This window comes from Acanthochromis polyacanthus, chromosome 5, assembly GCF_021347895.1.
Source record: "Acanthochromis polyacanthus isolate Apoly-LR-REF ecotype Palm Island chromosome 5, KAUST_Apoly_ChrSc, whole genome shotgun sequence".
Lineage (NCBI taxonomy): Eukaryota > Metazoa > Chordata > Actinopteri > Pomacentridae > Acanthochromis > Acanthochromis polyacanthus.
This window is the reverse complement of record NC_067117.1, coordinates 26401670-26422753: the sequence shown is the minus strand read 5'-3', so window position 1 is coordinate 26422753 and position 21084 is coordinate 26401670. Positions and strand designations below refer to the sequence as shown.

Below are 21084 nucleotides of genomic sequence, written 5' to 3'. Positions count from 1 at the left end.
ATGGCCTGACGGAATGACCCATCAGTGCTTATTTGGGATTGCATTTTTCTAGCCATTTAACAAATTAAGGTCCAAAATTCACTCTCCAGCTAGCTCTGGCCGGTAAAATGCTAATTGCTATTTGCTCACTAGCTAGCTACTGGCTTGTCTACCTTTGGGTGGCGTACATTAGGCTTACCACTGCTGTTTTGTTGAAATTAGTGACTGGAAACAAGGGGAGACAGAATTCTCTGTTGGTTTATCTTTATGAGCAGTGGCTTTCACATTACCCGTAATTATTTTCTCCATTGTTAATATGAAAATATTGATGAATGTAGCGTTAATGTCTCGATAGCTCATCTCACAGAGCTTGTGCCCCATGCAGCCACAGTAGCAGCCTGTGCTCGACCTCTGCGCCGTCAGACATTGCCACAACACAACACAAAAGACATATTGTTGTCCAAAAATATTGCTGGAAAAAATAAAGTGTAGAGAAAAATGACTTAATAGAACACTGCAGAAGAAAAAGGCCTCCATGAAAAGTGTTATCCGCTCTGTAGCAAATCTCAGAGTCTTGGAACATAAAAGCATAACCGTTTGCATGGCTAAACACTGCTCAAGAAAGAGAAAACATGTTTTTTTGTTGGTGCTCTGACCCTTTAAGCTTCATTATCTTCCTCTTTTTTCACCCCAGGTGTGTGTTCCTAGATTTCTGTTTGACTTTTCTTTTACAGACACGCCGAGTCTTTGATTCTTTAGTTCTATCAGCTGAGGTTTGGTTGTTAATGCTCCTAATAAATGTGTTCCAACATAAAACTCTTAACTCATAAATCATCTTGACATTTTACAATGAGAGTCTGACTATTGTTTTATTGCATTAAGGTGAACAGACCAGGCTTATTAACATATAATCATGTAATGACACTGAACTGATGGGTTCTAGCTGTCAACTCACATGAGAGCTCTTTGTGTGATGTAGGTTTTTGGCTTTGATTGAAGTGAGCCTCCCTAAGGGCAGGTATGTGATTGCACAACAGGCTACAGAGGAACCCCTACTCTTTTGAAGATATGAAAGATGACAAGACTAAGTCCCTTTACGCATTTGGAGCATATCGTCTGCTGTCATCATTAGCTTGTGGATGCTTTGTCAGCTCACCTGCTGTGACTTGGTGCCTTTAAGATGGCAGGAACCTTGGATGGAGCATGATCTCGACCTACACGGACAGGTTAACTGGGGTAACCTGAAGGCCTGAAGTTCAAATATTTTCCTCTCTCTGGGTGTAGGTAAGGCTGCAGCTTAGATCAATATGACAGTCTCATCAAAGACAGGCTTATTAGGGTGCAGGTTGAGCCTTCTGTCTGGAGAAGTTGCTGACTGGTTCACCAAACAAGCCCGAGAATTGAAACGCCATTTCAGATGTCCTTTCTCCGTCTTAGTCGAGGGAGACGGGAGTTAATTAATTATTTTCTCTTCAGTAGAACATTTATTCCGTGTGATTGCTTTATGAACTAAGGTTGCAAAGGCAAGAGTGAAGCCTTGAACGGTCAGTGATTAAAAGTTCTTCCTGCTTTTTCTGCAGAGAAAAGCAAATCAGCGGAGAGCACCTTATTAATTGAGTGCTCCTTGCCCTCGCTGATATAAGACAGATTCGGGGGACGATAAATGCCTGCGGCTCTTTAAAGTCTTTAGCAGCCTGATTAACCACTGGAGGAGGGGTGTGTATTTCTGCTTGTGTATGTGAGTGTAGATAAATTGTCAGAGAGGCTTGCATTTTGCCCATCATGGCCACAGGATTGTGCTGTGCTGTATAAACCCTTCATGCTCCTAGTTCCATTCTGACTGCTTTAACACCAGCTGCCAAAAAGACTGTCGGCATTAATAAGCAGCTGCTGTGCGGTATTCAGCTTAGCTCTCTGCACCACAGGAAGCTCTCAGAAATATGTTGCATGCAGAAAACACGTGTGTTTGTGTGTGTGGTAGTGGTGTCACTGAGAAGTACATCTCTTGATTTTAAATATGTTGACAGAAATACTGAAATGGTGCCACAGCAAAAAAACAAAAAACACTGAAACATTCCATAAAGTATTGGAATTAAAGATGACAGAATAAGGATGTTAAAGTAGGTAAGGCACGGTAAGATGTGAAAAGAAGCCATTAAACAACAGGAGTGAATTAATGCACCACAATGAGCTCATACATTTGCATATCAAACCAGAAGTGGAGGAATGTTCACATCTCTCTACCTTCACATCTCAAACTGCTACTTATAAAAAGGTAAATCTTCTCAAAGATAAGTGAGAACTAAAGCTGGTCTCCAATATTTAACGATTCATATATTCGTTCTTCAATGTTCTTTCTTCAATTTTGGTATTCAGATATTCATATTTGTCTGCTTTTTTGCACATTCTTCTCTTACCTGTACACTTTAAATTGCACTTTTAAAATGTTAAAAAACACAGTTATTCAACCCATGTGACCATGAGTTTCTCATTTTCATCCTTTTCCTTTGTGATTCTTGGTGAAGCAGCACCGTGTTTTCTTCTCTAGCTTTAATGTCGACTGTTTTTACTGATTCCAAACCAGCTAGCAGCTACTCTCTTCTTCAGTCCTCTGTTAAGCACCAACATGGCTGTCTTCCTCCTAGCCTCGCAGTTCTCTTCTTTAAGACGTTGTAGATTGACAATTTAGTTTGATTTATCTGTTGACTTTACATAATTATGCAGGTTATGCACAAAATAAAGGTGACTCAAAAATAGTTTTAGGTAATCAAGTGTTTTTAGCTTTAATGCATCGTTTTTGTCAACATGACTGTTTGTGAATTGAATTATTAGAGTTTTTCATGTTCTCGAGAAGATACTGTGAATATTTAATCATTATGATGAAATTCTGAACCAAATTATCAATAATGGACATCAGAAAACAACAGGTGATCTATTGTATGTTGATTATATTGATTTATTTATGCTTAATAACCAGTTTAAAACTGTATTTTTCACGCAATTCAGTATCGTGCACATTATAAGTACAAGGCAATTTTAGGTAACAGAATGAAGCAAACACGAACAAGTGCAATAAGTGGAGTGACGGGCAGTGAGAGATTGCATGGAACCTCATAAACCTTGAGAGAGATTTAAAAAAAATAAACGGTATGAAAAACCTGTCTAATTTAAGACTGACGACCGTTTAAAAAAATGTGAAGCCCCATTGGAACCAAAATTTCTACTTTCTGCGACTATTTTATGTGGTAAGAATATGAGATATGTCAACACTTGTTTCCCTTCTATCTGTGTATTTCTGTTCTGCTGAAATGCATGATTTGCAGCTGATGCTAGTGAGTCTGCATGATCTACACCACCAATGAAATGCTACATTGATCAAATCAGAAATGGCATCCCTATTGTTGAAGCATTTCACTGCTCGATCAGATGTTATGACATCAGGCAGTGATTTTGCAGCACAATGAAGAAACATCCATCCATCCATCCATCCATCCATCCATCCATCCATCCATCCATCCATCCATTCTCTATACATCACTTTATCCTCACTAGGGTTGCGAGGGGTGCTTGGAGCCTATCCCAGTTGACTCGGGCGACACCCTGGACATGTCACCAGTCTGTCGCAGGGCTACATATACAGACACACAATCACACTCACATTCACACCTACGGACAGTTTAGAGTTATCACTTAACCTCAGCATATTTTTGGACTGTGGGAGGAAGCCGGAGTACCCCGAGAAAACCCACGCATGCACAGGGAGAACATGCAAACTCCATGCAGAAAGATCCCTGGAAAGCCCGGACGCAAACCAGTGATCTTCTCGCTGCAAGGCAAAAGTGCTAACCACTACGGCACTGTGCAGCCACAATGAAAAAACACGCTCGAGTTAAATCTACCCTGCATGTTTGAGCACCTCAGCAGGGGAATGCTCTTTTTTTTTTAAAATTTACCATATGGAGAGGCTTTCATTAGGAACACTGATGGCAATTAGAGCAAAAATGTGACACTGTGGTGCGCATTAGCCTTGTTTCCAGTTTGCACTGTGTGAATTCTTCCTTCTGTCTTACAGAACTGGTTGGACCCCTCCAAGGAGATCAAGAAGCAGATGCGCAGTGAGTGTTTTTTCCAAGTAGCTGTAGTAGATGGATGTTGTAAAATTCAATTAGCACAGACATAAAATTAGGTTTGCTCGAAAATTGAACTGCAAGTTTTTTGTTAACCTGTTAGGGCCAATTTCAACACTGTCTTCTAATTAGCATTTTTTCTATTACACTGTATATATTTAAGCTTCCAGCTCTCATTATAATCTCTCTGCAGATGCTCCATGGCACTTTGCCTTCTCTGTCAAGTTCTACCCTCCAGACCCCTCCCAGCTCACAGAGGATATTACCAGGTAGCAGACACATTTCTACAATATGAACAGTTGTAACTCCTCTGGCTGTGCTGTCAGATGCTCTTCACAGTTAATCAAAGGAGAAATTGCTTACACGTGTCAGCTCAGCAGCTGATTTCCCTTTTTTATTTTCCCAGTGATGTATGTGTACATAAAAGTATTGTAACAATTCTCATGGCATATTTGCCCCGGTGTCAAAGCAAACCAAATCCCTCTCTCCTTTTCAAGGATTAGCTCTGGAATGGTACTAACTGCCATGGATTAAGTACGCTGAATACTTGTTGAAGCTTGCTTTGGCTCAGGCCTGTTTGACTGCCAACACTCCCTCCTTTCCTTCCTTTGTCTCATCTGACAGATACTACCTGTGTCTGCAGCTGAGGGATGACATGCTGTCAGGTCGACTGCCATGCTCGTTCGTCACTCACGCCCTCCTGGGCTCCTACACCGTTCAAGCCGAGTTGGGAGACTACGACCAAGACGACCACGGCTCCGACTACGTCAGCGATTTCCGCTTTGCCCCCAATCAGACTCGCGAGCTGGAGGAGAGGGTGATGGAGCTCCATCGAAACTACAAGTACTGGACATGCTGTTTTTTAAATCAGACTTTCATGTAGCCACAAATCTCTGCGGATGAGTTTTCTGTTGTCTTGAAACACTCCATCATGCATATGGCTCATAGATGCCATCACATTACCATACCATCTGTCACTGAGATGCACACAGTATGAGCCAGTGTGAGAACGCTTTCTCAGCTAGAAGGTCTGATTTGGCATTGCTTTTTGGCACACGTCCAAACATAATGGATAGATGAGAGGAATTTTGAAGTGCATATAACAAGCATTAAGCATGTCACCAAAATAATTCTGCTTTTACTCAATATTTGGGGTTTCTTATTCAAAAAAGCCTGTTTTGTTGGTTATATATATTATTATTATTTTGCCCTTAGGGGGATGACTCCTGCAGAGGCCGAGATTAACTTCTTGGAGAATGCGAAGAAATTGTCCATGTACGGGGTAGACCTGCATCATGCTAAGGTCGGCTGTTTCCAAAGTGATTCGATGAAAGTAGGTTTCAAGAATGCATACAGTGTTTCTTATGAATAATTTTGACCTGTGTCTGCTGCAGGATTCTGAAGGGATTGAAATAATGCTGGGCGTTTGTGCCAATGGCCTGCTGATTTACCGTGATAGGCTGAGGATCAACCGCTTTGCCTGGCCAAAGATCCTCAAGATTTCATATAAAAGGAGCAACTTCTACATCAAGATAAGACCTGGGGAGGTAAGTATAGTGATGAAGAATAATTAAAAGGGCATGCTATCTATTTTACACATAAAGCGTATTCGTCAAGGTTAATGACTGTGGTGTTAGAATGATGTGCAATGTGAGGAAAGGTCTAACAAGGAGATCTGATAGAGTTGCATTCTGGGAAATTCGGAGCTCTTTTGGGGCTTAAACGACTCTCAGATCTAAATTTATGATCTATGGATGCCTCTTCTGCTTAGATTTTGACTGTTTTTAGTGAAGTGCAATATAAATTACCAAAGAATATTTAAAAGATATACATCTTCATTTTGTTCCTGAGAGATAGATGGAAAGATTGCTTTGACTTTCATGTCTGTACATTAAATATAATGTTACAGCCGGCAGTGGGTTAGTTTGGCTTCGTACAAAGACTGGAAGTTTAGAAATGATAGATTGTGGTTATGTATAATTCTGTCTCTCTGTCTGGATAACATATAATTCCCCGTGAAGCCATAATGTTTTGTTTGTACACTTGTAGCATGTAGAGATACAGCATGTTCATTACTGAGGTGCTAGTAGGTGGATCAAGTTCAAGGCATGCTAGTCATTTCTGCTCTTCCACAGAATCACTTACATATGTAGCGTACACTTTCTAAAAAATGATTAAACACATGTCAACTTATTACTAAAACATCAGAAAATAAAGCTCATATTCTGATACAGCTTTCACTGTTGAAAGCTACGGCAGAAATGATTTGGTAATCAGTTGTGCTACAAACTGCTTGCACAGATTCTCTTCCTTATTCCTCCCCAGCTTTGCTCTTTTGCGTGGTCAGGGTTTATATTTTGACTGTGCTCATTGTGATGTGCGGTGCTGCAGCTTATCCTCCATGCTGAGCCTCGGTGTGTCAGGCTGTCTGGGCAGGACCCAGTCAAGTGACAGAGCCGCACAGTGAGCCTGTGATCGAGCCAAATAAAGAACCCCTTTAACAGAGCTGCTGCAGCTGCAGCCACAGCCTGAACAGAGGGATAAAGAGTATAAATATAGAGCCATGAAATGATTTTCCACCCATTTGCTCCCAGCATCTGAACATTGGACATTGTCTTTACTACTTCTGATCTGCTGTTTCAGTCCAGTTGGCAAAACCTATATTTTAATGCATTTTGTGGCAATAGTGTTTATGCAAGCACAAAGCAACAACGGTTTGCATTGATTGAGTTCAGTGTTCATGTATGCAGGTACAAGATGTTCCATATGTATGGATTTTTTTTTAATGAATGCATTATGTTTGGCATACATCTTGGTCTGCTACAAAGTGGCCTTCAGTACAACAGAGTAAATACACCTGGTGCCATACTCAACCCTCAACTTCTTCACAATTTTCTCTGTCTCTTTGTTCTATCACCCCTTCAGTATGAACAGTTTGAAAGTACGATTGGTTTTAAGCTTCCTAACCACAGAGCTGCCAAGAGGCTTTGGAAGGTCTGCATCGAACATCACACCTTCTTCCGGTAAGAATCGATCCACTCTCATGGCTGGAGGATTTCCCGTTCAGTGGCCTATCAAGGCAAACCACACAGTTCCATGTGCACAGCTTCATTTTGTGCAGCCACCCTGAGGCTACGATCGCTGCCTTGGCTTTGCTCGTGATCTTATGATGAATACTGATTTAACGGTACAGGAGTGTGTAGCTAAAAGATCACATAAACAAGGACTGAGAAGTAGCATTATCTATGTAACTAGCATACAAATGCCACATATTATCTTTATGCTGTGTAAAATAGTCGGCTGGTCAGACATGCTTGTAATATGGGTTTCTTGTGACAGCAGATACACATGCAGAAAAATGATCAGTAATGATTTCTCGGATCCACAATGTGACAATTAGAAAATTAACACTCAAACGCAAAGTGCATTTGTGGACTAAATACTGTGAAACAAGAAAAATGTGTGAATAGTTGTAAATAAATCAATGAACAAATGACTTCAGACATTGAGATGCACAAGAAGCTTTTCCAGCTTGTGTCTGAAATATACTGTATTTTCAGAACACTGCTATTATTTCAAGTTTGGCTGTATTTGTAAAATTTATTTTACAGTTGCTCAAATCGATTTGGTATTTATTTGTATATTGAAAATGCCTGTATTGCTCCTACTGTCTTTGCCTAGATGTGGATGAAAACATTTGCTAATTACAGTTTTTGTCTTTGCAGCTTGGTTTCTCCAGAGCCTCCTCCGAAGGGCTTCTTGGTAATGGGTTCAAAGTTTCGATACAGCGGAAGAACTCAAGCACAGACCAGGCAGGCCAGCGCTCTCATAGACCGGCCAGCTCCCCACTTTGAGCGCTCTACCAGCAAGAGGTACCTTCTGTCCAGGAGTTTGGATGGAGGTGAGGACAACGGTACTGGATCTGTTTATGAAACATCTGAAGATGTGGTTTTGAATGTATATTAGGGTCTAGCTTGGAGGTAGACCTTTACAGAAATAGACTTAGCTTAGCATGGAGACTGGAAGAAGTAGGGGAAAAAGCTAACACAAATACAACTATCAGCCCCACTGATTGGTGAACTCTGTACAAAAACTGAAGTGGAAAATGATAAATGGCAGTTGCAGAGGGTTTTGTGTGCTGGATTGTTTCGTAGCCAGATGCAATGACAATTGTTGTTGTGAAGGCACCAGGAGGCCACTGCTCCTTATCTTTTGCTTTTATGTTTGTACAGAGCCTCGAGTCTATATGTAAAGCTAAGTGTTTATCTCACACACCGACATGAGATTGGTATTGATCGTGTCATCTTAGTCTCGGCAAGAAACCAAATAAGTGTCTTTTTCCATTTTAATTGAAGTCTTCTGGCTTGTCTCTGATAATAACTTGCTTCTTTGACCAGCAGAGTTCTCACGGCCAATGTCAGCCATGTGTGAGAACCACGACGGCCTGTCCCATCGCAGCATCAGCGAACATCGCCGCCTCCACAGCCCCTCTGTGGACGAGCAAGAGACGGAGCTGGAGCCCAGTTTGGAGCAGGATGAAGAGGACAAGGACCAAGAGCAGAGCCAGGACATGGAGCAAGACCACGATGGCAATGTGACTCCAAGCAAAAAGAAAGAGATCATGGTAGTAAAGATTTCCTGATGGACTGTGACATTTAATGCGTTTCTGTTGAGATTAAGGTGATTACATTTAAATGACAGAAGGTCTGAATGCAGAGAGTTTAAGTCAATATGTAGACAGCTCTGGCTTTGGTGCAGAGAGATGGCAGGCACTGCTGAGGTAATGATGTAAATAGGTGCAGTGCAAGCTTGTCAGAGCAATTGAGGTTTATCCAGCATGGGCATAATGTGGTGGCTTTAGTGGATTTAGCATTTACTAACTCTTCTCCTTTCACTCCTATTCGCTCAGGCTTACATGCCCAGGCTTACACTCTGCACTGCTCATAAATCCCACTAACAGTTTCACAATTTTAACCCTTTCTCATTATGCTGAGAAGTACAAACTCAAGCCTAGCCTTCGATTGCTAACATGCCTTTTCTGTTTTTTTTAACCCTTTGCTGGCATTAAGGAGGAGGCTGGGTCACCAGTTGACAGTAAACAGGAGGTATTTGGTGTCTACCAGTTTGGTCTGTCTGCCTTTCTGTCATACTGTCTTTATCAACCCATTGTGATTTCTTCCTCTGAGTGTATCTGTCCAGTTGTACCTCACCCTCTCTGCCTGTCTTCCACTGGGTTTGTCTCTGTAACTGTGCCTGTCATTGCAGTCGTCATAGAAAAAACTATGCTGCATTGCACCACATAAACAAGTGATGCTGCAAAGGTTGTGTCTCGACCTATTTGTCATCGTTAAGCATCCCAGCAAACATTTGACAGACAGTGAAGGGTACAGTGGGGACACGGTTCATCTGAAGTACAGAAATCCCACAATATGGTATTATAATGTGGAAAAAACTATCTTTAGAAATGGGGTTTGAGGTAGCAGATACAAGCGCTTCCATGTTTCTATTTCAAAAATGTTTACTGGGTTGTTTTCTCAAATAATATCTCAAATTTGTCTCGGCATGGTATCAAGTGGTCAATCTGTCCCTTCAGTCTGTATGTCCACCTGTCCTCTTACTGACTTTCCCACCTTGTCTCTGCGTCTGACCTTGTTCCTGCACTCTCTGACCCTGCACTCTTCACCTCTGACCCTTCTGTCGCTCGTCCATTCTCCTGCCCCAACTCAGCTCTCTCAGTTGGACCAGGAGGCCACTCCTCGGCACAAACAGGAGGTACAGGTTCCTGTATTCGGCTCTTGTGCTTCTTCTACTTTTTTTTGTCTTTTTTTTTTTGTTGTGTATGCTGCTGTTCCTCTGCATCTATGGTCCTCAGAGGATTTTAGAGATCTGCCTCCATCCGCTACCTTTCCAATGCTACTGTTGCATATAGAAATGAGTCGTTCTTCTTCCGTAGGGTGCCCATCAACCATGAGTACTTTCTTTTCTGTCCAATGGAGGGAGAAGTATTGAAATCCTTCACTGAAGTAAAATCCTGATATGATAATGTAAAAATTTCACCATTTTAAAGTGAATTACAGAAAGAGGAGCAACATCTACAAAAATATCAACAGCAAAAGTGCTTGTTCTTTGGTATAACTTGACATTGCAAAATACTACTGAACAGCAGTATTCACAATATCTGCTACAAAGTTTCTGTTTATGGCAACAATGACAATGTCAGTCCGATGTTCTTTCGCAATTCCCATTACTTTCATTTTATTCTTATACTTGAGTACCTTGCATTATTGTAAGTTACATGATTGCATTATTAAAATGGATGCATGTATTTTACTGTTACACCGACGGGTTGAGGTTAGCTTGCTACAAGTACTTTATGTTCCACTGGTCTTTTAGTGGAAGGATTGGTAGAATGATAGACTTTTGTAAGGGTTTTGAGAATTTATATCAAAAAACATATTGTTTGCCATACAGTATGTTTTTGAAATATAGTGTCATAAATTGTGGCTTATAAAACTGTCCAAAACACTGTTTCAAGAGATCCTTTCTTAATGTATTTCCAGTGTACTGATGGAGGACGAAACCCATAGTCTCCATTATGTGCAAGTTTCTAAACAGTGTGTATCTCTAGTTAATTTGGCTCTGAATCAAGTGGCTATTTTTCAAGGTTAGTCTTTGTAGTATGAAATTCATTCTTTGTGTTTCATTGAACAGTGTTTCCCTGTTGAGTTGTAGTGTCGAGATAACAACACAGCGAGGGAATTTAGCACTAAAAAGACTATAACTTAAGAAGATACCAACTTGGCATGAATAACCGCCGAAACCTCGTGTGAACCTCAGATAAACTCTGGAGTGTATTTTTACACCGACAAAAATTTAAATGGATTTTGTCCCAGTATAACTGCAGCAAGTAAAACCTATCTCAGTGTACATACTGGCACTTGAATATTGTTTAAGGACATACCTGAAACTGTGTGTGAACATATCCTTGATTGTGCAAAGTAACTATGGTGCTGAGGTGTAAATGAAATTGAATACAGAGGTAGTTTCCATCTGAAGTGTAGCAGAAATCTAAAGTATCAGGTATTGTCAGTATTCAAAACTGTATTAGAATGCAGTACTTGTGTTAATGTCTTCCACCACTGGCTCTATCATCATCCCAAAGAACAAACAAATTAAATGCGGAATTTTAATTAGCGAACAAAGTTAATAGATGTTCCATATTCATTTTTTCATTCATTGACTTTGCAGTGAGTGCCTTGATTGTCATGTTCATTTGGGTCTTAAATTCTAATTCGGTTGTCACTGCAATGGTTTTTGTTTTCCCTCTGAGCTTCAATAGCATCTTGAATGTGACTTCTCTCCTCAGACGGCGCAAAAAAGTGAAACACATCACAGTGTTTACATGGCATCTTCTCCAGTGTATCTGCAGTAACACCGCAGCCCCCTCAGTCATGCATATCAGATGTGTTGATGCGAGTGCTGCTATTAAAAAGCATCTTGACGTCCTGCTAACGCATGCCGTTTTCTCTTTCTGTCGTCTTTTCCCTTCCTGCACTCCTTCAGTTTCTGGATAAGTCGCAGGACGTCTTGCTGAAGCACCAGGCCAGCATCAATGAGCTGAAGAGAGCCCTGAGGGAGCCCAACAGCAAGCTGATGAACCGGGAGAAGCGTCTGTCAGCCACCTCTCCAACTGGCACACCAGAGAAGAAGGCTGTGAGTAGGGGCTGATGGTGGAGGGATTGGGCTCTGGTCTGAGAGCTTTTAAGTCCATTATGGTCAATATCTCATATCCAGGGACCTCCGATGCTTGACATGCCATTAAAGACCATTGATATTACCGTCAAGGCGCTGTCATGTTCAATTCCTCTTTTTGCTGCTTGACTCTTGGCAAAACAGGTCATATATTTGTCTCAGTGTATTGTAAGTTTATCACCTGCTTTTTGTTTGTTTACCTGAAGATATACTGTACTGGTATGTGATTGTGAAAAAAACAGAATAAATGAGCAGGATTAGTCATGGTACTTATGTTTTTCCCTACAGGCATTCCAAACAGGTTACTCCTGTGCAAAGATATTACCGCTCACTGGAACAAACATTAAAATCTGAAGCTTATTTTAAGACGTGCGTATAATGAAGTGCAGCCTGTCTTTCTCTGGAGTACTGGGATAATTCTGACAATATCTCAGAGGTGCTTGAGGATGACTGACAAGTACCACAGAAGCATCTTGATGAGATTAGATTCAAGATGTTTTTTTTTTTGAGATTTACTCAATATGAGGTACTTGAGAAATAATCAGGGTTTTTTTTGTCTTGATTGCCTTACAGTGACACAGTTTTCCTTATAAAATATCTCAAGCTTTGATCACATTTTTGGTAATTGGGCTTTTGAAGAAAAATCTCTTCAGATATAATAGTTCTGTCTTTGCCGCTGTCTAAGTTGCTTTCAGACAATCTCTCGTCTGCTGTCTGGCACAATCAGATTATGCCCATAGAATGTCAAATGTTGTCTGCGGCAGAAAATGTAATCTGCTATGTGCCTCATTCCAGAGAAGGGGGTGGTTTGGTATTATTCTCTCTGACTGACAGTCAGGCTGACAAAATACCGCAGCATTTGACTGCTTCCAAGAGATTCAATCAAACTCAGCTCTTTGATGTAGTTACAGAAAAAAAAATATTTGCATTGCAAATGCCTGGTGATTTGGTTATGTGGATTTGGTGTCTGTTAGGTACATTGGATTGCATGTTTTTAGTTTCAAGTTCATTAAAAAGTTTCTAAGGAATAACTCAGTGGATTCCTCTTAGCTCTGATTCTGTCTTCCTTTTCCATTTTCTCTCCTCTGCATGAAATTGTGCATCTTACTAATTCACTCCCTTATTTTCAGTCAGACCTCTAATGGCTGCTCTTCCTTCTCTTTTTAAATCTCTCCTCTGCCTCCTGTCGGCCAGTTGGTGGGCCGAGCAGTGGGAAAGGACCCTGTTAACAGCCTGTCTGTTGAGGGTTTCGTCCAGAAGACTCTGGTGACTTCACCTGAGGTTCACTCTTTTCTTTAATTAAGCAGTTCACTATTTATAGCATTTGTGGGCTAGCGTAATGCACGTTCTACCATCCGCTACTATTACTTGTTTGTCCATTGTTTTAGAACCACATATTGAACAGTTAATACCTATGTGTTCCCAAACTTCAATATGTACCAGGTTTACATTTTGTGCTCTTTTCTGTGGTTGAAATCATTGTGTAGATTTCATTATTTGCAGCAGCTATGCTTGGAATGTCTAACTGTGTTTAATCTATACCAACATGTAGGGCTCTGAGGAGTGGGTATTGATTGAAAAACAAGAACCTTATCAACAAGACCATGACTGGAAGGCAGAAGAAAAGAACAAATGTCTCACGTCTGATTCCTCATGGGAGAAAAAGGAGCTGGAAAAAGAGATAGACATAACCAAGATGATACATAAAGAGGTAACAGGGTATGACAGGAAAGAAACGAAAAGCCATATTGATGAATTTCCATCAACAAAATCGTTCAGAGAGGCAGACGTATGCTCTGAGCCTTCGCGTTTTGTGATTCAATTATCTGAGAATGCAGACTCGTTTCAAGACAAATCTCTAAGTAAGCCATCTCAAGCCTCAGACCCTGAGGCGAACAATGATGTGGCCCCAGGCTCACGCCAGATAAAGGAACGCACCGCTTCAAAACCAAGGAAAAAGAGGAGACCCCAGAGCTTAAACCTGGGGATGCCTGCAGAGCTCATCTACAGGAAAGGTGGCAGCGATTCTACCGGGGAAGAAAATGAGGGCTCAGACTCGGACAACAGTCCAGAAAAAATGTCCAAAAGAGGAAATCATTGTGAATCGCCCCCAGCGGTGATGATGAAAGATGATCAGGGATTAGGAAAGGATCAGTCTGTCAGGGTCTGTAAAGACAGCAAACAAGACGATATATCGGTTGCAGAAAGCAGGGATGTCTCCACTCAAGGAGCAGAACAGGTAAAGAAGAAAGTGAGCCAGGGTGGGACAGCAGATATTGATTCAGGCTCAGTGAACGGACCTGGAAAGATAGAGCATGATAGTTCATTATCAGGTGTTAAAGGAGAGTGTGCGATAAAGGTGCGAGGGAAGAGTCTTATTGACAACAAAGAGCTAGCGGAGGTGAAACTCCGACAGGTCAGGACACATGAGAGAAAGATCAGTAGCTCTGGAGGAGAAGATGTTGAGGGTTTCCTGGGTGACAGAGGCCAGAGGACGTCCTTCCACCGACTGTCAGGAAGCAGCTATCAGTCGGAAATCACCAGGATTGTTCCTCTCAAGCCAGAGCGGTCAAAGAGCATAGCATGTAAGGATGAAAGGGACTGGACGGGACAGGACGAGCCCACACGAGTCAGAAGAGAATACCGCTGGTCGGTCGGCTCTCCAGAGGAATCCTCAGACCTCAACTGGACCGACGTCTCCACCTTCCATCCAGCATTCGCGGCAGATCTGATAGGTAAAACAGACAATCCAGATGATAGCTTTCAGTCTGGTAGAGGATCTACAGAGACGCAGCTATTTGGCTCAAAGATTTCAGCGCTTCCCAAAATGGCTCCTCCAGCCCCGCCGGTGAAAACACAGAAGGCCAGGGAGTCTGGACTAATACTGCGGAACAGCCGAAATGCCGGCAGGGAGCCGATCCTGGATGCTGCCAAGAAGAGACACTCGGTAACTCTGCTTGGCATCTGCTATTCAATCATTGGAAATAAAGCATCGCATGAGCTTCAGACAGACTCGCACGCCATTTTTCTTTTTTTCTACGTTTCAGTGACTGAAACACTCATCCATCTTACCTGTTCGTGCCTGTTTGAAGAGCAGCCGGAGCGGTACTTGTGCTCCGTCACGTGGCAAAAAATCTGTCAAAAAGTTTGGACATTTTCCCAAATGGCAATCCAATTTATCCCCTCCCATTGTCCTCAACATACACCACACTATCTGGCAAATCTGTACAGCTCAACACTGGCTGTGAAAGTTTAAAAAAAAAAAAAATCAATCTCATATTTTGGTTGTTGGTTTGTCTTCGTCTTTGTAACTTGTGAGCCTCAAATTTTCTTCCTGCTCACGTTGTTCCCTTTCGGAGGACAGCACTGAAAGACAGGCTCACATATTGTTATTGCTCTGATGATTTTTGCGCATCTCCATGCCATTTTCAAACTAAAAATACAAAACTATTTATTGCATATAAATGTTACAAATTGAATCACTCAATTGAGAAAGAAAGGGTAAAATGCACTGTCATCCATTACTTTGTTAGAGAGCTATTATCTATTTATTAGAGATAAATGGAGTATAGAATTGATTTGTGCACAAGGGATTGAGAAACTACATTAAACTGTTAACGCTGAAGAAAATGCATTTACAAAATCTCTCCTTATCTCTCGCATGGGTGATAATAAATCATAAATCGGGCACATTATTTCCTTCAATCCCACCTGGATAGGAAGTCAAGTGGTGTTACAAACACACTGGTTCCTCCAACTGTGAAACCCCAGCAGGCAGTGAGCAGCCAGACACCACAGCTCAGTGCCTGACACAGTCAGATTTGCTGCTTTCATTTCACTGTTGGTATCATTGGGAGCTTGCACGCGTTTGGCACTGGAATGAAAGGAATTTGAAGTGAATAGACATGACAGCTTTCATCATTTCCCACCTTTTCATCTGAGTCAAGCTCTTGCATATATTGGATTAAACAGGCATGAGAAGAGGTGTTGCGTAGCTCTCAGTATGTGAACAGACCTCACAGGCGAGTGACAATCATATCAAGATCTGATTGAACTCGGGGAGTGTGGGAAAATATTAGGTGCTCCTCCAAACATGTGGATCCAGTCATTTTTGACAGGCTTTGAAATACATCCCAGAACCTTTTATTGGACATTTAACAATATTATTTGACAGTATTTGAACACTCTCTCGCTGAAATTCAAGGTGTTGCGACACTTTCTCACTTGGTTGATGAGTGGCTGCCGTTATGCTGAAAACCAGCTCAAAAACTGCATGATTCTCTTGTCCTGCCTCTACTAATTACAACAAATGGCTGTGGATGTTGTATTTGTTGCAGTAAGCTCACCTCTTTTCTGTCCTCTGTGCTATCTGTATGCTTGGTTACCGTAGAATAGTGCTTGAAATCTGTGCCTGAATCCATTTGGACCTGACTGGATCTGAAAGGAGCCAGTTGGCTTAGATTGGATCTGGCTGAATTTCGCACCTAAACTTGGGTTTGAGTTATTAAGACATTAAAAATGCTGATTTATTTTCACCAGCAATTCATTTAGAATTGTTGGCAATGTCTGCATTTGGACTGTCAGCAGGTCACCAGCATCCCAGTTTAGGTTTGCACTGAAGTATTCTGTGCTGGGAACACTCTGAGCTCGTATTTTCTGGCCCCATTCGAGCGCCGCTGTTAGGATTTCTGTGCTGACCTGTCAGTCCACTGTCCACTTCAGCTTGTGCTAACCTTCGAATGCTTTCTCTGGTCTTTCCTTTGCTTCCCCCTGCAGGAGCCTGTCTCCACTCCTGCCATCTACGAAGAGCCGTTTGCTGATTTCAAGGTTGTTCCCATTTTGCATTTTAATCCACCTTCATGTGCTCGGCTCATCCTCTCTTTTACTCTCTTCATCCCTCATAGCTGCACATCCTAACCATCCCAGTTTCTTTGCAAAAGCTGTAATCGATGAATGAAGTGCTACTTTTCGCGGGCTACTCTGCTGCTCTCATCCGTTGCCGATATAAGATACTGAATTGTATGTGTGGGTTGGAAACAGAACCCCTTGTGACAGGCTAATACTTGCATGTTCCAGTTTATATGGTGATTTAATAAGGAAGTACACTTGCGATTAAAGTCAGTGATATAACTTCAGGTCAGCTGTCACAAGAGATGTAGCTCACTGAGTCCAAAAGTCCTAGAAATCCCATGTGTGTTTAATCAGAATTATTGGTGCCTGGTGTCTACAAAAGCAGACTATAGAATGACTATAGAAGCAGTGAACTTGATAACAAAGGAGTTTAACATTTTTAGATGCATCTGAAAACTGGATGAAAAATGATGAAACGCCATCATTATTTGAGTTTTGTTTGGATTATTTTTACTCAACAATTCATGTCATAGAACCTTCATATAACCTAAAACTGGAGGCACTGCACTGACTTTAGTTAAACTACATATTATAGCATCTACAAACATATTCTTTCTCCTCTTTCAACTACTTTAGCTAGTTTGTTAGAGAATGCAATTTAGATTTGCAGCCCCCTTTTTACTCAAGGTGTAACTATATCTACTGCTACAATTTAAAATACAATCTGTGTTTTGCATTCAATACAAGTTTACACACGTGGACAAAATTGTTGGTACCCCTCAGTTAAAGAAGGAAAAACCCACAGTTCTCACTGAAATCACTTGAAACTCACAAAAGTAACAATAAATAAAAATTTATTGAAAATTAAATAATCAAAAACAGCCATTACTTTTGAATTGTTGATTAACATAATTATTTAAAAAAACAAACTAATGAAACAGGCCTGGACAAAAATGATGGTACCTCTATAAAAGATTGAAAACTATTTGACCAGAGTGACATGATTAACTCAGGTGTGTCATTTAATTGACATCACAGGTGTTTCCAAACTCATAATCAGTCAGTCTGCCTATTTAAAGGGAGACAAGTAGTCACCCTGCTGTTTGGTGAAAAGGTGTGTACCACACTGAACATGGACAACAGAAAGCGAAGGAGAGAATTGTCCCAGGACATCCGAAAAAAAATGATAGACAAACATCTTAAAGGTAAAGGCTATAAGACCATCTCTAAACAGCTTGAAGTTCCTGTGACAACAGTGGCTCATATTATTCAGAAGTTCAAGACCCACGGGACAGTAGCCAACCTCCCTGGACGTGGCCGCAAGAGGAAAATTGATGACAAATTGAAGAGACGGATCGTTGGAATTGTATCCAAAGAGCCCAGAGCAACCTCCAAAGAAATTAAAGGTGAACTCCAAGGCCAAGGTACATCAGTGTCAGATCGCACCATTTGTCGTTGTTTGAGCCAAAGTGGACTTCATGGGAGACGACCAAGGAGGACACCACTGCTGAAAAAAACTCATAAAAAAGCGAGACTGGAATTTGCAAAAATGCATGTTGACAAGCCACAAAGCTTCTGGGAGAATGTCCTTTGGACAGATGAGACCAAACTGGAGCTTTTTGGTAAGGCACATCAACTCTATGTTCATAGACTCAAAAACCAAGCATATGAAGAAAAGAACACTGTCCCTACGGTGAAACATGGAGGAGGCTCAGTAATGTTTTGGGGCTGCTTTGCTGCATCTGGCACAGGGTGTCTTGAAAGTGTGCAAGGTACGATGAAATCTGAAGACTATCAAGGCATTCTGGAGAGAAATGTGCTGCCTAGTGTCAGAAAGCTTGGTCTCAGTCGCAGGTCATGAGTCTTCCAACAGGACAACGATCCAAAACACACAGCCAAAAACACCCAAGAATGGCTGAGAGAAAAGCGTTGGACTATTCTAAAGTGGCCTTCTATGAGCCCAGATCTGAATCCCATTGAACATATGTGGAAGGAGCTGAAACATGCCATTTGGAGAAGACACCCATCAAACCTGAGACAACTGGAGCTGTTTGCTCATGAGGAGTGGGCCAAAATACCTGTTGACAGCTGCAGAACGCTCATTGACAAATACAGAAATCGTTTAATTGCAGTGATTGCCTCAAAAGGTTGTGCAACAAAATATTAAGTTATGGGTACCATCATTTTTGTCCAGCCCTATTTCATTAGTTTGTTTTTTTTAAATAATTATGTTAATCAACAATTCAAAAGTGATGGCTGATTTTGATTATTTAATTTTCAATAAATTTTTATTTATTGTTACTTTTGTGAGTTTCAAGTGATTTCAGTGAGAATTGTGGGTTTTTCCTTCTTTAACTGAGGGGTACCAACAATTTTGTCCACGTGTGTAAATACTCTAAATTTGTGATTTAGCTGTACAACATCACATTAAGTTAATTGCATTTAATGTGGGGCACAACCTAACACAGCCTGCCCTTTGCCTCTATAATTTAGAAAAATATGCTTTTCATCTACACATCAACACTCAAAGATTTTTTCCTAGGACCTACCTTCAGTGAGATGCTACCTCTTTATTAGGGTCAACTGTAGCAGACATGGGCTGCACAGTGGAGTAGTGGTTAGCACTTTCGCCTTGCAACAAGAAGATCCCGGTTCGAATCCCGCGGTGGGTCTGGGATCTTTCTGCATGGAGATTGCATGTTCTCCCTGTGCATGCGTGGTATCCGGGTACTCCGGCTTCCTCCCAGAGTCCAAAAACATGCTGAGGTTAATTGATTACTCTAAATTGCCCGTAGGTGTGATTGTTTGTCTGTATATGTAACCCTGAGACAGACTGGCGACCTGTCCAGGGTGTCCCCTGCCTTCGCCCGAGTCAGCTGGGATAGGCTCCAGCACCCCCCCTGACCCTAATGAGGATAAAGCGGTGTATAAAGAATGGATGGATATAGCAGACATATGGTTATTATGAAACCTGCCAGAAAAGTCCGTTTAAAAGAATTGGCAAATAGTAGATAGTGTTTATGGATCTATCTATGATGATTGATAATCACACATTTAGGCCTACAGTTAACAAGAGTTTACCCCCTTCATAGTAAGATTTAAAGCTGGCCAGCTTGTGGAATAACAACATAAAGAGGTGGTTTTATTAAGATGAACGTTTTCAAGACATTCTAGAAAATACTAATATCTATTTTTAGCTCTAACTAGGGCTTGCAATGGTAATCTCACTTGCTATTTTTTTCCCTATAGCTGCTTTGTCTGTAGCTGTCTTTGTTGCTGTGTGGTGAAGGGTTGTCAGTGCAGCAGCTTTCAGATCCAAGAAATTCCCAAGTGTAGTTGCCGTGTCTTGGTTTTTATCTTTTACTGCAAATTTGAAAAGCTTTTGCGTGCTTCACATGAGTATGCATTTGTAGTCTGATAGTAAAATAGGAATCCCTAAGTATTAAGGTCAGATTCAGATTGTGACTCAGTTTTGAAAACCTACATCAATATTGCATTTCTTGTTGGAGATATACGATATTTTTCTGGTGTCATTCGATTGATGTTCTTGACCATATACTCTTTGTGTCTGATGTAACTGCATGCCTATTTTTTTTATTTTTGCTTGTACTGCACATTCAGAACAAACAGCATGTACAAAGGCTTTGATTTTGGATTCTCTATCAGTCCCAGTACACAATCCAGCTGCAAACATAAGGAGGATGCTCCCATCCCATTCTATGTCATGTCCATCATCCAAATGTATTTTTAAAGCGGTGATCCTGTGTTTGTACCTGCATCAGAAGGAGCTCGGAGAGAGGAGGCCTCAGCCGAGTGTAGCCTCGGAGGAGGAGCAGGAGAAAGACACGGTGGCCGGCATGAGGGAAACTCACCTGGGCATCGAGCGCAAGTGCTCCAGCATGACGGTGAGCTCCACGTCCAGCTTGGAGGCCGAGGTCGACTTCACTGTCATCACGGATCTCCACTCCGGCATGGAGGACTTCTCTAAGGGCATGTCAGAGCTGGGAGTGAGGGAGCGACAGCCAGACGTGGGCCGGGAGGACTTTGAGGAAACCTCCAAGTTCTACTCTGCACGTCTAATGGGCTCCCGCGACAAATCTCCAATAGAGGAGAAGTTTCCCGAGGAGGCAACGCATCATGAGGTAGACAGATGAATGTTTTCGTCCTTCATCATCACCCTCTGGATTCACCCTGCCTGGCTGGACTTGATTCAATAACCGCCTGCTGTGTTTGCTGTTATTTTTTGTTGTCAGAGCAAGTTTTGTTCCATTTTCTTTGATTTGATTCAAAACTTTATTTTATTCTCTATGTTGATGTATTCTTTTCTGAATTGTTTCCCCTTTTTTCCATTAAGTCAGTGTTTCTTTGAATTCCT

The 21084-nt window shown here is 41.5% G+C and overlaps 1 protein-coding gene across 10 annotated transcripts in view; it reads left to right on the top strand.

Moving 5' to 3' along the window:
* Positions 1-21084, top strand: part of LOC110954494 (band 4.1-like protein 1) — a 98754-nt gene that overhangs the window by 63504 nt on the left and 14166 nt on the right. For 2 of the 10 annotated variants that reach the window (XM_051948575.1, XM_022199047.2), the window contains 15 exons: positions 4052-4094; positions 4300-4375; positions 4731-4949; positions 5322-5409; positions 5501-5653; positions 7032-7129; positions 7832-8007; positions 8504-8730; positions 9176-9211; positions 9834-9878; positions 11670-11819; positions 13053-13139; positions 13411-14805; positions 16635-16685; positions 20492-20851. In XM_051948575.1, the coding sequence (XP_051804535.1) occupies positions 4052-4094; positions 4300-4375; positions 4731-4949; positions 5322-5409; positions 5501-5653; positions 7032-7129; positions 7832-8007; positions 8504-8730; positions 9176-9211; positions 9834-9878; positions 11670-11819; positions 13053-13139; positions 13411-14805; positions 16635-16685; positions 20492-20851 (3204 nt within the window). The remainder of the gene's footprint in view (positions 1-4051; positions 4095-4299; positions 4376-4730; positions 4950-5321; positions 5410-5500; positions 5654-7031; positions 7130-7831; positions 8008-8503; positions 8731-9175; positions 9212-9833; positions 9879-11669; positions 11820-13052; positions 13140-13410; positions 14806-16634; positions 16686-20491; positions 20852-21084) is intronic. The other 8 variants (XM_022199048.2, XM_022199054.2, XM_022199049.2 and 5 more) reach the window with 8 other exon arrangements.